This window comes from Ovis aries, chromosome 9 (genome assembly GCF_016772045.2).
Source record: "Ovis aries strain OAR_USU_Benz2616 breed Rambouillet chromosome 9, ARS-UI_Ramb_v3.0, whole genome shotgun sequence".
In the NCBI taxonomy this organism is placed as follows: domain Eukaryota; kingdom Metazoa; phylum Chordata; class Mammalia; order Artiodactyla; family Bovidae; genus Ovis; species Ovis aries.
This window is the reverse complement of record NC_056062.1, coordinates 29,385,781-29,397,679: the sequence shown is the minus strand read 5'-3', so window position 1 is coordinate 29,397,679 and position 11,899 is coordinate 29,385,781. Positions and strand designations below refer to the sequence as shown.

Sequence of the window (11,899 nt, the reverse complement as noted above, 5' to 3'; positions counted from 1 at the left end):
GGAACAACAGACTGGTTCCAAGTAGGAAAAGGAGTCCGTCAAGGCTGTATATTGTCACCCCGCTTATTTAACTTATATGCAGAGTACATCATGGGAAATGCTGGGCTGGAAGAAACACAAGGTGGAATCAAGATTGCCAGGAGAAACATCAATAACCTCAGATATGCAGATGACACCACCCTTATGGCAGAAAGTGAAGAGGAACTAAAAGCCTCTTGATGAAAGTGAGAGTAGAGTGAAAAAGTTGGCTTAAAGCTCAACATTCAGAAAACGAAGATCATGGCATCTGGTCCCATCACTTCATGGGAAATAGATGGGGAAACAGTGTCAGACTTTATTTTTCTGGGCTCCCAAATCACTGCAGATGGTGATTGCAGCCATGAAATTAAAAGATGCTTATTCCTTGGAAGAAAAGTTATGACCAACCTAGATAGCATATTCAAAAGCAGAGACATTACTTTGCCAACAAAGGTCCATCTAGTCAAGGCTATGGTTTTTCCAGTGGTCATGTATGGATGTGAGAGGTGGACTATGAAGAAGGCTGAGCGCTGAAGAATTGATGGTTTTGAACTGTGGTGTTGGAGAAGACTCTTGAGAGTCCCTTGGACTGCAAGGAGATCCAACCAGTCCATTCTGAAGGAGATCAGCCCTGAGATTTCTTTGGAAGGAATGATGCTAAAGCTGAAACTCCAGAACTTTGGCCACCTCATGCGGAGAGTTGACTCATTGGAAAAGACTCTGATGCTGGGAGGGATTGGGGGCAGGAGGAGAAGGGGACAACAGAGGATGAGATGGCTGGATGGCATCACTACTCGATGGACGTGAAACTGAGTGAACTCTGGGAGTTGGTGATGGACAGGGAGGCCTGGCGTGCTGTGATTCATGGGGTCGCAAAGAGTCAGACACGACTGAGCTACTGAACTGACTGAACTGAACTGAGAGGAATAGGACCAATAGGAGGTATTGGTCTCTCTCTCTCCATCTCTCTCTAAAGATAGTAACCCCTTCCCCAGATATATTAATAGATATATAAAATATTTTGTTCTTTAAAATCTATACAGATTTACTTTTTCATTTAAAACTTATGTGACCATTGTTTTTTGGTTTTCTTCAAATCAGTCAATCCTAAAGGAAATCAGTCCTGAATAATCATTCAGTTCAGTTCAGTTGCTCAGTTGTGTCTGACTCTTTGCAACCCCATGGACCGCAGCACACCAGACCTCCCTGTCCATTGCCAACTCCTGGAGTTTACTCAAACTTATGTCCATTGAGTCAGTGATGCCATCCAACCATCTCATCCCCTTTCATCCCCTTCTCCTCCTGCTTTTAATCTTTCCCAGCATCAGGGTCTTTTCAGATAAGTAAGTTCTTCACATCAGGTGGCCAAAGTTTTGGAGTTTCAGCTTCAGCATTAGCCCTTACAATGAATATTCATGATTTGCTTTAGGATGGACTGGTTGGATCTCCTTGTAGTCCAAGGGACTCTCAAGAGTCTTCTCCAACACCACAGTTCAAATGCATCAATTCTTCAGCACTCAGCTTTCTTCAGAGTCCAACTCTCACATCCATACATGACTGCTGGAAATACCATAGCTTTGACTAGGCAGAGCTTTGTTGACAAAGTAATGTCTCTGCTTTTGAATATGCTGTCTAGGTTGGTCATAGCTTTTCTTCCAAGGAGTAAGTGTCTTTTTAATTTCATGGCTGCAGTCACCATCTGCAGTGATTTTGGAGCCCAAGAAAATAAAGTCTGACACTGTTTCCACTGTTTCCCCATCTATTTCCCATGAAGTGATGGGACCAGATACCATGATCTTAGTTTTCTGAATGTTGAGTTTTAAGCCAACTTTTTCACTGTCATTGGAAGGACTGATGCTGAAACTGAAGCTCATTGGAAAAGACCCTGACGCTGGGAAAGATTGAAGGCAGGAGGAGAAGGGAATGACAGAGGGCGAGATGGTTGGATGGCATCCCCGACTCAGTGGCCATGAGGAGCAAGCTCTGGCAGTGGGTGATGGACAGGGAAGCCTGGTGTGCGGCAGTCCATGGGTCACCAAGAGTCGGACACGACTGAATGACTGAATTGAATATTTATTTAAAATTTTATTTATTTGGCTGCACCAGGCCTCAGTTGTGGTACACAGGCTCTTTAGTTGTGGTGTGCAGACTCTTAGTTGTAGCATCTAGTTCCCTGACCACCGATGGAACCTGGGCCTCTGCGCTGGGAACTCAGAGTCTCAGCCATTGGACAACCAGGGGTGAGGTTCCTTCTCTGTCCATGCTACTGGAGATTGGAGATCTCACCAGATCGTCTCTCCTGCAGCTCATTGGACAATGGGGGTTTGCTCTTCTCATGCCCCATGGGGATTTTCCAGACAGTATCTGTCATTTCCTTTCCCAGGCGCTCAACTCCAGGCTTCTCCCTACCTTTCCGACTTCTTCAGGACTAGGCTCCGTGAGGCCGTAGGGGTGGATGCTTAATCCTTGCCTTTTCCAGGTTATAGACTGATCTCGTTCCTTGGCTCTGCTGTTAAGCCGCTTCAGTCATGTCTGACTCTGTGCGATCCCATAGACGGCAGCCCACCAGGCTCCGCCGTCCCTGGGATTCTCCAGGCAAGAACACCGGAGTGGGTTGCCATTTCCTTCTCCAATGCATGAAAGAGAAAAGTGAAAGTGAAGTCGCTCAGTCGTGTCCAACTCTTAGCGACCCCATGGACTGCAGCCTACCAGGCTCTTCCGTCCATAGGATTTTCCAGGCAAGAGTACTGGAGTGGGGTGCCATTGCCTTCTCCGATTCCTTGGCTCTTGGGGACCATTATTCTGCCCACCATAGTAGCCTTATGCTTTCCATTTTAAAATAAACTATTAGTGTAAGATATGATTTTTAATGGAAAGGTATGATAATTTCACTAATTTTATGAATGCTGAAGTTTTTCTTTGAGAGAATTTGAGATATATTTATGTTTAACTTACTAAATTTATGTTATTAATTAACTTGGGAATGTTTTGCTTATTAGGATTGAAGCTTCTGTGAGCAGGTATTTGAAGTGCTTACTTTTTTAAAAAAAGCAAATGCATTAGAGTTATAACTGCAGTTTAAAAACATTTAAAAGAATTTTTATCATTTGTCAAAGGGACTTGTTTAGTCTGTTCAATGTGAGTTTCTCAAAGAATAATAAAAGGCCCTCTTATTTCATATGAAAATTTACTAGATTTAAATTTACTTGAATGTAAACTTTAATGAACACTAGGTCTCCACATTTGTTACTTTTTCAACTACCATTAATTGTAACCAAGATGCTAGAAATAGGTCTATGCACATAAACTCAGGCTGATACTTATTCTAGTCCAGGGTAAGTCTATGGTCTTAAGTGAGACTTTCAGAAGCATTTTGTGAATGTATGTTTGGATTTATTCATTCATTTGGCCCAGGCACTATGCTAGGTACAAGTAAGATTACAGTATAACAGAAAATATAGTGTTAGTCAGAGTCCTGTCAGACTCTTTGTGACCCCATGGACTGTGGCCCTCCAGGCTCCCTTGTCCATGGACTTCTCCAGGCAAAAATACTGGAGTGGATTGCCATTCCCTTCTCCAGGGGATATTCCTGACCCAAAGGTCAAATCCGTGTCTCCTGCATTGCAGGTGAATTCTTTACCATTTGAACCACCAGGAAAGCCAAAAAAGTGATACCAGAAGATGAGATTTACTCAGTTGGAGAAAGCTGCAGCTAGGAAATGGCCCTAAGGAGCAATGGATAATTATCAGACAGAGGGGCTGGGAAGAGCATTGTAGGAAGGTAGAATGGCCTGAAAGAAGACTGCATGGCACGTATAGGGAGTGGTGAGATTTTGTGATCCTGTTGGGAGTTTTAAAAAAGTTCTAATTATTCTCAGGTGACTTTTATGTCAATTTCTGATGGAGAGTCAGTGTCAGGATCAGGGCATGTTCCACAGTAAATGTGTTGAGTAAATCAGTCACCCCTGAGATAGTCACCGGAGCAATCACACATAAGTAACTGGGAACACAGTGCAATTCCTAGCCTGATTCTCTTGTTGCTCAGGGAATCATAACTGCTAACATTTATTGAACTCATATTATGTGCCCAGCTCCAGGCACCTTATAAGCATTAGCTCACTTAACCCTCATAGCCATAAGAAATAGATTTATTATCAACAGAGTTGAGGAAATTGACACAGAGAAGGGTTAAGTGATGAAAGCCACACTGCATGTGAGTGCCAGGACCGTGATATAAACCGTGCACAGGCTGTTCCCCCTTTCTGGAATGCTCGTGCCCCCATCTTCTGAAGCCAGCTCTTATCTTTCAACACCACTTCCTCAGATGGCCCATTTCCGCCCCACACCTTGTTATTCTGCACCTGAGTCTCTTGCTTTTTTCCCTTCATAGCACTTATTACAAATTAAATTTGTCCCCTACTTATTTTTTTGTCCCCTACTTGGACTGCAAGGAGATCAAACCAGTCAATCCTAAAGGAAATCAACCCTGAATATTCATTGGAAGGATTGATGCTGAAGCTGAAGCTCCAATACTCTGGCCACCTGATGTGAAGAACTGACTCACTGGAAAAGACCCTGATGCTGAGAAGGATTGAGGGCAGGAGGCGAAGGGGACGACAGAAGATGAGATGGTTGGATGGCATCACTGACCTCAATGGACATGGTTTGAGCAAGCTCAAGGAGATGGTGAGGGCCAGGGAAGCTTGGTGTGCTGTGGTCCATGGGGTTACATGGAGTTGGACATGACTGAGCTACTGAACAACAACTTGTGTTTTTCTTTCCCACTAGAATCTAAATTCCATTAAGATACAGACTCCATCTGTCTTGTTCACCATCTTATCCCCAGTGCCTTGCACAGAGTCTATCGTGGAGTAGCTGCTCAATAGATGTCTGTTGATGAGTAAATTAATACTGACTTTAAAGTTCATTATTCCCTAAGCATTCTATTTTATGAACAGTAAGTAGGAATATCCCATTTAAGCATAATACTGTATTTCTGATTCAAGTTGGTACTCAGCAGCAAGCTTAGTTTTCTGTGTATTCCTAGAAAAATTTACAACAATGTTAAGTTTCTGAGAGAAGGAATATAAACCTCACTCAGCAAAAGGTAAACAAACTCAGTTTGAAAAAAAACCCAACTTGAATTGACATGCACCAAAAATGCACCAGTGTGTGTTGTTGGAAAAACATTTATTGCAATTCAGTGTCAAAAAATTTTTACAAAAATATGCCACCGTCTGGTACAAACAACTATAAAAAAATCAGTTCGTCATGCAAGAAGAGAGTGCAAATAATTTATACAGAAGGACTCAGTTCACACAATATTAAATAAACATCTCTGCATGTAATTGGTCTAACCTTATACTTTTTGTTAAAATGTTCAATCCCCTATAGCATTTTCCATTAAAAAAAGTACTTGAAAGCTCCTAAGCTTAGGATATGGACTTTCACACACACCTCCTCTAGCCAGGATGATTGGCAGTATCGGCAGAATAAAGATGGTGCCAAGTGTTCTCAAGTGCAGAGCACAGCTTGGCGCCTTCTGTTTAACAGCCTTGTATATCATTAATTAAATAAACATTTCTATACTCAAAGACAGAAAAAGTCATGTTCAAACTCCGGAAGTAATGTTGCAGCAGATGGAGTTTCAAGCCGTTCAGTGTTTTGAAGCAGCCATCCATTTTTGGCCAAATGGAGCAGGGCCTGAATTTTGAGAGATCTCTCAGAAAACTTTGTTTGCTGAGTTCAAGGATACTTTGAAAAACGTCTGGCAGACAAAGTCATGAATATCCTGGTCCCTTGCTCCTTGCCGCCTCATGGACTAATCCCCCTTTGCTTGTGAGGTTTAGCAGAGAGTGACCTTCCATTGGTAGAAGCTCATTGGGTCTCACAGCAGGTACCAGAGGACCAGGAGATGGAGGGATGGGGTAAATGAACCTCTTAGTCTAAGAAGAGAGGAAACACCTGCTTGGTTACCATCAGAATCTCAGTTTCTAGAAAGCAATCCAGGTGCTCAGCAGTCATCTGTCTCAGGGGCTACCTTTACAATTAAAATCTGAGTACCTAGGGAAAAATGAATTTGTCAACGTAGGCTGGTAACTTTACGGCAAGCAGGTTGTACTCACTAGTATGCCGTACCCACAGCAGAGTCAGAGTTCTATAAAAACGTTAAGAGGCTCCTTAACTTCTCCAGGAAGAATCAGGGACTTCAAATGCTTTTTAAAAGTTAACAGCCAGACACCTAACACTGGACCACCAATGCGGAAGTCTTGAGAGGACTCAGCTCTCGTGTCACGTGTGTCCAGCCACAACAAAAGGTGCTGGGGTACGGGGCACAAAGTCAAGGCTCACAAAGTCCCAAGTTTATACTCAGGACCACTGCTGAGTACCAGCTGGGTTGAGGCATGTCTCCCAAATATTCTGGACCCACTACCTCACCTGGAAAGGCAGAAGGCATGCCAGACTCCATCATCACTAACCTTCCTCCCAGCACTAAAGTCTACGAGAGGAGTTTCCTTCCTCTGGAAAACCACGAAGACGACTCCTTAACAAAACAGAGAAGAAAGCGTCTACAGAAAACGTGGAGTTGAAAGGAATTACGATCTTGTTTGTTGAAGACATCAAGGGCCCAAGCTATATCAAAGAGCCCCATCTCTGCATTTGCCTAGAGGTTCGGGAGTTTCTGAGGTCTGTTTAAACACTAATAGGATTTTAGGCCAGCATCCAGTCAGAGGGATGGTTCACAGACTCTGAGAGTTGGAAACAGATTAAAACAAAAAAAACACAAAAAAACAACAGATGTCAACATGGAAAATGATGATAGAGTTTAGTTTAAAAAATTCACACATAAAATTACAGTTAAAAAAATTCACACATAAAATAGTGTTTGCATAGCAAGATGTAATTGCCCTACAGCCTGGCAGAAATATATAAACTCAGGTGCATATTTTATGATAAACATTGTATTGAACACTAAGCATGATATACTGTTGAAATGACTGAACTTTTTGCAAATCACACACTTGTTTAGACAAATCAGATTCCAAGCCCCTTCTCTTTTCCCACATAAAAACAATGGACACAAGGAGCCTCTGTTAATTGCAAGCTCCCAAACAGTTTTTGGAGAGAGAACTGTGGCGATAGGTAACCACACTTGTCACCTTCCTTCATCATTGCCAAGTAAAGCTCGTTCTCGTGTTGACAGTTTTGCAGTGTAAATCCAGCCTACCTAAAATATCTCCTCTGATCTACTTCAACATAAAATGGATCATGGCTAAACAGAGGTCATCTCACAACTGACCCTTTTCATCTCAAAACTGGAGATGTTTTCACATTGTAGTTTCTGCTGCCATCCTCCCACATGACTGGTCCATCTGCTAAAAGTAACAGTGTTGAGTCATAACGTGATCTACTTTAAAATGTATGGATCTTGCTATAAATTGAGTCCCACGTAAGCTTCACATATTCTCCTTTCCTCAAACGCTGTGCCTTCTTCTCAAGAAACTCTAGGGTTGTTGTTCAGAAATGTTTGCATAGAAACAAATCATTACACTCGCGTGGATCAGCTTCTACTGTCCTGGACAAAAACTCTTTCCTTCTCTGGAAGTCCAGATTACTCTCATATTCGACATCAGTTTTGAATCCTCTTTTCCAGAGTTGCGGTGGGGATAGGTAGGTACAGCAAAGACAGGAGAGCATTCTATCTTTTCCAGCACTTTCCGCTGTCATGTCACTTCTGGCTTTTTAGGCCAGCAGCTCTGAGACAGAGATTCTTTGTTTTTTGTTTTTTAGGTCAGGTTGTCCTGGGAGGGTTTGCCAAAAGAAATTCTATAGACAATCAGTGCCCAGGGAACAAGCATTTTCTTTTAAACTTTTGGGTTTTACGTATATGAGAGGCTCTGGCCACACTTCAGAGGTACTCCGTGTCACCAGCAGAGATGCTGATACTGCTGTGCTGTTTGTCTCCCCGCCACCCCCCCGCCCTTGCACAAACCACAGCATCAAAGACACCCCACTTCTGTTCCTTCCCCTCTCCCTCGCCACCTGCCATTTCCTTCCTTATTCTCCTCTTCCAAAGAAAGGGAATCACAAGTATTGGTTTCTTTTTTCTTTTTCCTTAAAAATTTTCCTTGACTCTGCCCACACCACCTCCAGTGATGTCAAAGGAGATGGGGAGAGTTTGGAGTCATGATCTGGGTAAACATTTCAGAAAACTGTAAGTCTGTCCCTTGTGGTAGGGTCGTTTTGCGTAGGTGTTCTTGCTGCCTGGGGCCTGCGGTGTGGTCTTGAGCACCTCAGACAGTCCGAGTGACACTGGTTCCCTAGTTTCGTGCCGACAGTCAAAGCAGGCGACATTTCTGGAACTGTGACCCTGAAGGTGCTGAGGAGTCTCGGTTTACTCCATCAGCATGAAGGCGCTGAGAACAAGTTGGGGAGAAGATGTGAAAGGCCACGAATGCCCCAAATTGCCAGAGTCAAAGGTTCCAGAGCCCTCACCACAACAACAATCTCAGCTCTACTCACATCTTTAAGGAGGCTGAGACCTTGGAGAGAACCTGCCTGAATTAGGGCAGGATGAGCCTTTGATTTCATAGTCTGGACCTGCATTCTTCATGCGACCTTGACTGGCGTGGCCGGGATCCTGTGAGGTGTCACAGTGGTTTGTGACCCTCCAAAGCTCAACCTTAACCAACATGATCTTATTCTTTAATATCTACTTTCCCTCAAAATTGAAATACAGTTTACCTTTTTCTTCTTAGGGGGGATGATGATGAAAAAAAGATATTGAGGAACCCATAGGCACACACCTTGTACAGTGAGGAACCTCAACTAGTGGTCAAGCTCTTTTCCAGATACTGGTACTTGGGTTGTGCTTTGAGAGAAGGGCACGAAGGGGCCCCTCGTCACTAGCTGGTCCCTTGGCTTGTTTCTGTACATTCTTAACCATCTATCCCCATTTCAGGTCACCCCCAAATAAATCCCTAAAAATGCACTGTTGCTCAACATAGATGTGGACCGAGTTCCTATTTCTGCTTCACTCATTGGCCAAGATCATGGAGGGTGCCCACTTTACATACAAAAAAAAAAAAAAGCAAATACAATTGCAAATATATATACACTGTTGTAGAAAAGCAAAGTTCTATAAAAGGTAAAAAACAAAAACATTCCCCACTCCCCCCCAGGAATATTGACTGCTTAAGTCCTGAGATTTCCTTCTTCCACGTATAACTACCTGTTGGTATTTGTCTAGCAGGTTCCCCTGGGGTTGAACTCAAAGTACCCCCATCCACTCCCTGTCTGGCTAGAACACCAGGCTTTATCAACCTCGTAAGAAGCCCTAGCTTAGGTTGACTAAATTTTGGTGCTGGATGTAAAGAAAACTCATCACCCATCAAGAAGAACAGCAGCTGATATGTAAAACCTGTTCTACAAGTCTTTATCAGGCCTCTGGCTCCAAACAGTCCCCAGAGACAGGCTTATCCATCAAGATACCCTAGGAAGCCGAGACAAGCCAAGAGGTTAAACAGGAATAAGAAAATCTTCACAGCTATTGGGTGACTCATTCCATCTTTCCTGCAGCAGGATTTCCTCTGGGACTGCTTTTAATTGGCCTTATGTTGCACGAAATAAGCTACAGTGTGAAAGGGAAAAAGGCATACGTGCTTTGGGGTTTGTTCTCAAAGAGAAGAAACCTCAAAGAGTGTCCCATTCATCTAAAAGGGAAGCCTGAAGCATGAGGAAGGATGCCTCCAATCTCTCTTCCCGTTTCACTTTTGATGAAGACATAAAAAAGACAGAGACCGTCTACTGGGCCGTGCGGTTTGTCAGAGCGAGCGCTGCAGCTTTCCGAGGTAGACTATTGTGCGGTGTCTTCGGAAGATAAGGCCCTATCTATACCCATGTGGGTTTAAGATGAATGGCGCTCCCATTGCCTTTGCCAAACAAACCCCAAATCAAAACCCAAAGCCCAGGGGTTTCTCACATGTAGTTTTTCTTCTTTTTTTTTTTCCCCAACAAATTTTCACATTGTAAACAAACAGCGTTCTATTTTGTATTCGAGTTTTGCCCTCTCTTCCACAACTCTACGGAACTATCCAGGAGTTGCAATGAACTTCAAGAGGATTCCATTTTCACCGATGAAATAGAATTCCTGCCTTATAGTCTTGCTGGCAAATTGTTAGGAAAAAAAGTTTATTTACAGGATTTCTGTTTTCCATACCAATTCTAATGAGAAGTCCATATGCTTAAACTTCCAGCCAGCAGCTGTATCTCTCCTCTCCAGTGTCCCTTATCTCAGAAGTTTTGAGCCAATGTTTAACATGTACACTATTTACAAATGAAGTGTCCAAACTCTGGATTCCCAACCATCCTTTCATTAGGGGAACCCTTCTGAAGTGCTGTCATGTGCTCGGATTCAGAACTTGAACAAGTTGATAAAGTCCTGGGGTGAAAGTGAAATGGAACAGCTCTCTGGGTTATTGGCTGTGCACGGGTGATCGGTGCCCTGGAAAGGAACATCAAGGTTAGGTGGGCATTCTCCACAGCATCCCATTGGCTTGTGGTATCCTAAGGAATTGCTGCTGCCGCTGTTCAGTCACTCAGTTGTGTCTGACTCTTTCGTGACCCCGTGGACTATAGCCTATCAGGCTCCTTTGTCCATAGGATTCTCCAGGCAAGAATACAGGAGTGGGTTGCCATTTCCTTCTCCAGGGGATCTTCCTGACCCAGGGATTGAACTCATGTCTCATGCATTGGCAGGTGGATTCTCTACCACTGAGTCGCCAGGGAAGTCCTATCCTAAGGCATTGCCCAACCTTAAAACAACATTCCTCTCTCAAGAACACCCTGTGTTATGCAAAAACTACAGAATGGGGGGTGGGGTGTGTGTCTGTGTGTGTGTGCGTGCGTGCGTGCGTGCGTGTGTGTGTGTGTGTGTGTGTGACCTTCACCTTCACCTGGGAGCTACAATAGTGAAAGAGCAGGAAAGCATTTGGCAACTCCGTGCGGGCGTCACGGGCTCTTACGGGTTGGGCTTGGGGGTGTGTGGCCACCACCTCTGAGACACATACCTTCCAGGAAAGAATGTGGCAGTGTCTGCAGAGCTGAAGGGTGTCTCCATACTGCTCTTTCCGTGGGTAGCATCGCACAAGTTTAAAATACATCTTCTTCCAATCCAGCTGTCCTTTGTCGGACAAGATTAATCGCTTGCGGATCTAAGTATCAAACACATAAAAGTTGTTCTGAAAAGTTCTGCTCCTGCCCCCTTTCCCCACCTTTTTCATCTATACCCTGATGATAGCCAGGGAAAGAGTAGCAGAGAGATAAAGATGTCACTTCTGATCTCTACCCAGTGAAAGAAACAATAGCTTTTAACCAGTCTTAAAAGAAACAGGTGGCTGGTGACACCTTCTGGTGTTGAAAGTTTAGGTGATCTCCATAAACAACTTCATCTTTTCTCTGCTACAGACTTGAGTGATTATTTCCAGGGAGATGTGGTGACTGTTTGGCACAGTGGCTCTATTTTATATCTAAATATTACTGGCTTCGTGAACAGACCCTGTTGAACTCACACTTCTATATAAAGAAGTTGGGGGAAAAAAATCTGAGCCAGTGTACGGAGGGGAAAAAGGCCTTGAGCTGGTATCTGAAGACCCAAATTCAAATCCAAGGCCATTTCCCTCACCTGGAGAGCATGCCACTAATTTGGATATGTCATTTAGCCACTTGTGGCTTCAGTCCCTCCGTCTGTTTAAAACGGGCATAATATGCTCAGTCGCTCAGTCATGTCCAACTCGCTGCAACCCCATGGACTTGCAGCCTGCCAGGCTCCTCTATCTGTGGGATTTCCCAGGTGAGAATACTGGAGTGGGGTTGCCATTTC

The 11,899-nt window shown here is 43.8% G+C and overlaps 1 protein-coding gene across 3 annotated transcripts in view; it reads right to left on the bottom strand.

The window, feature by feature from the left end:
* Positions 1 to 5,191: 5,191 nt before the first annotated feature.
* FBXO32 (F-box protein 32) overlaps positions 5,192 to 11,899 on the bottom strand; it is a 36,975-nt gene continuing 30,267 nt past the window's right edge. The window contains exons 8-9 of one of the 3 annotated variants that reach the window (XM_004011657.5): positions 11,088 to 11,231; positions 5,192 to 10,522 (exon numbers count right to left, since the gene is read on the bottom strand). In XM_004011657.5, coding sequence (XP_004011706.1) covers positions 10,433 to 10,522; positions 11,088 to 11,231 — 234 coding nt within the window. In that variant the 3' untranslated portion in view covers positions 5,192 to 10,432. Of the gene's footprint in view, positions 11,232 to 11,899 lie in introns of all 3 variants that reach the window. The other 2 variants (XM_060393684.1, XM_042254162.1) reach the window with 2 other exon arrangements.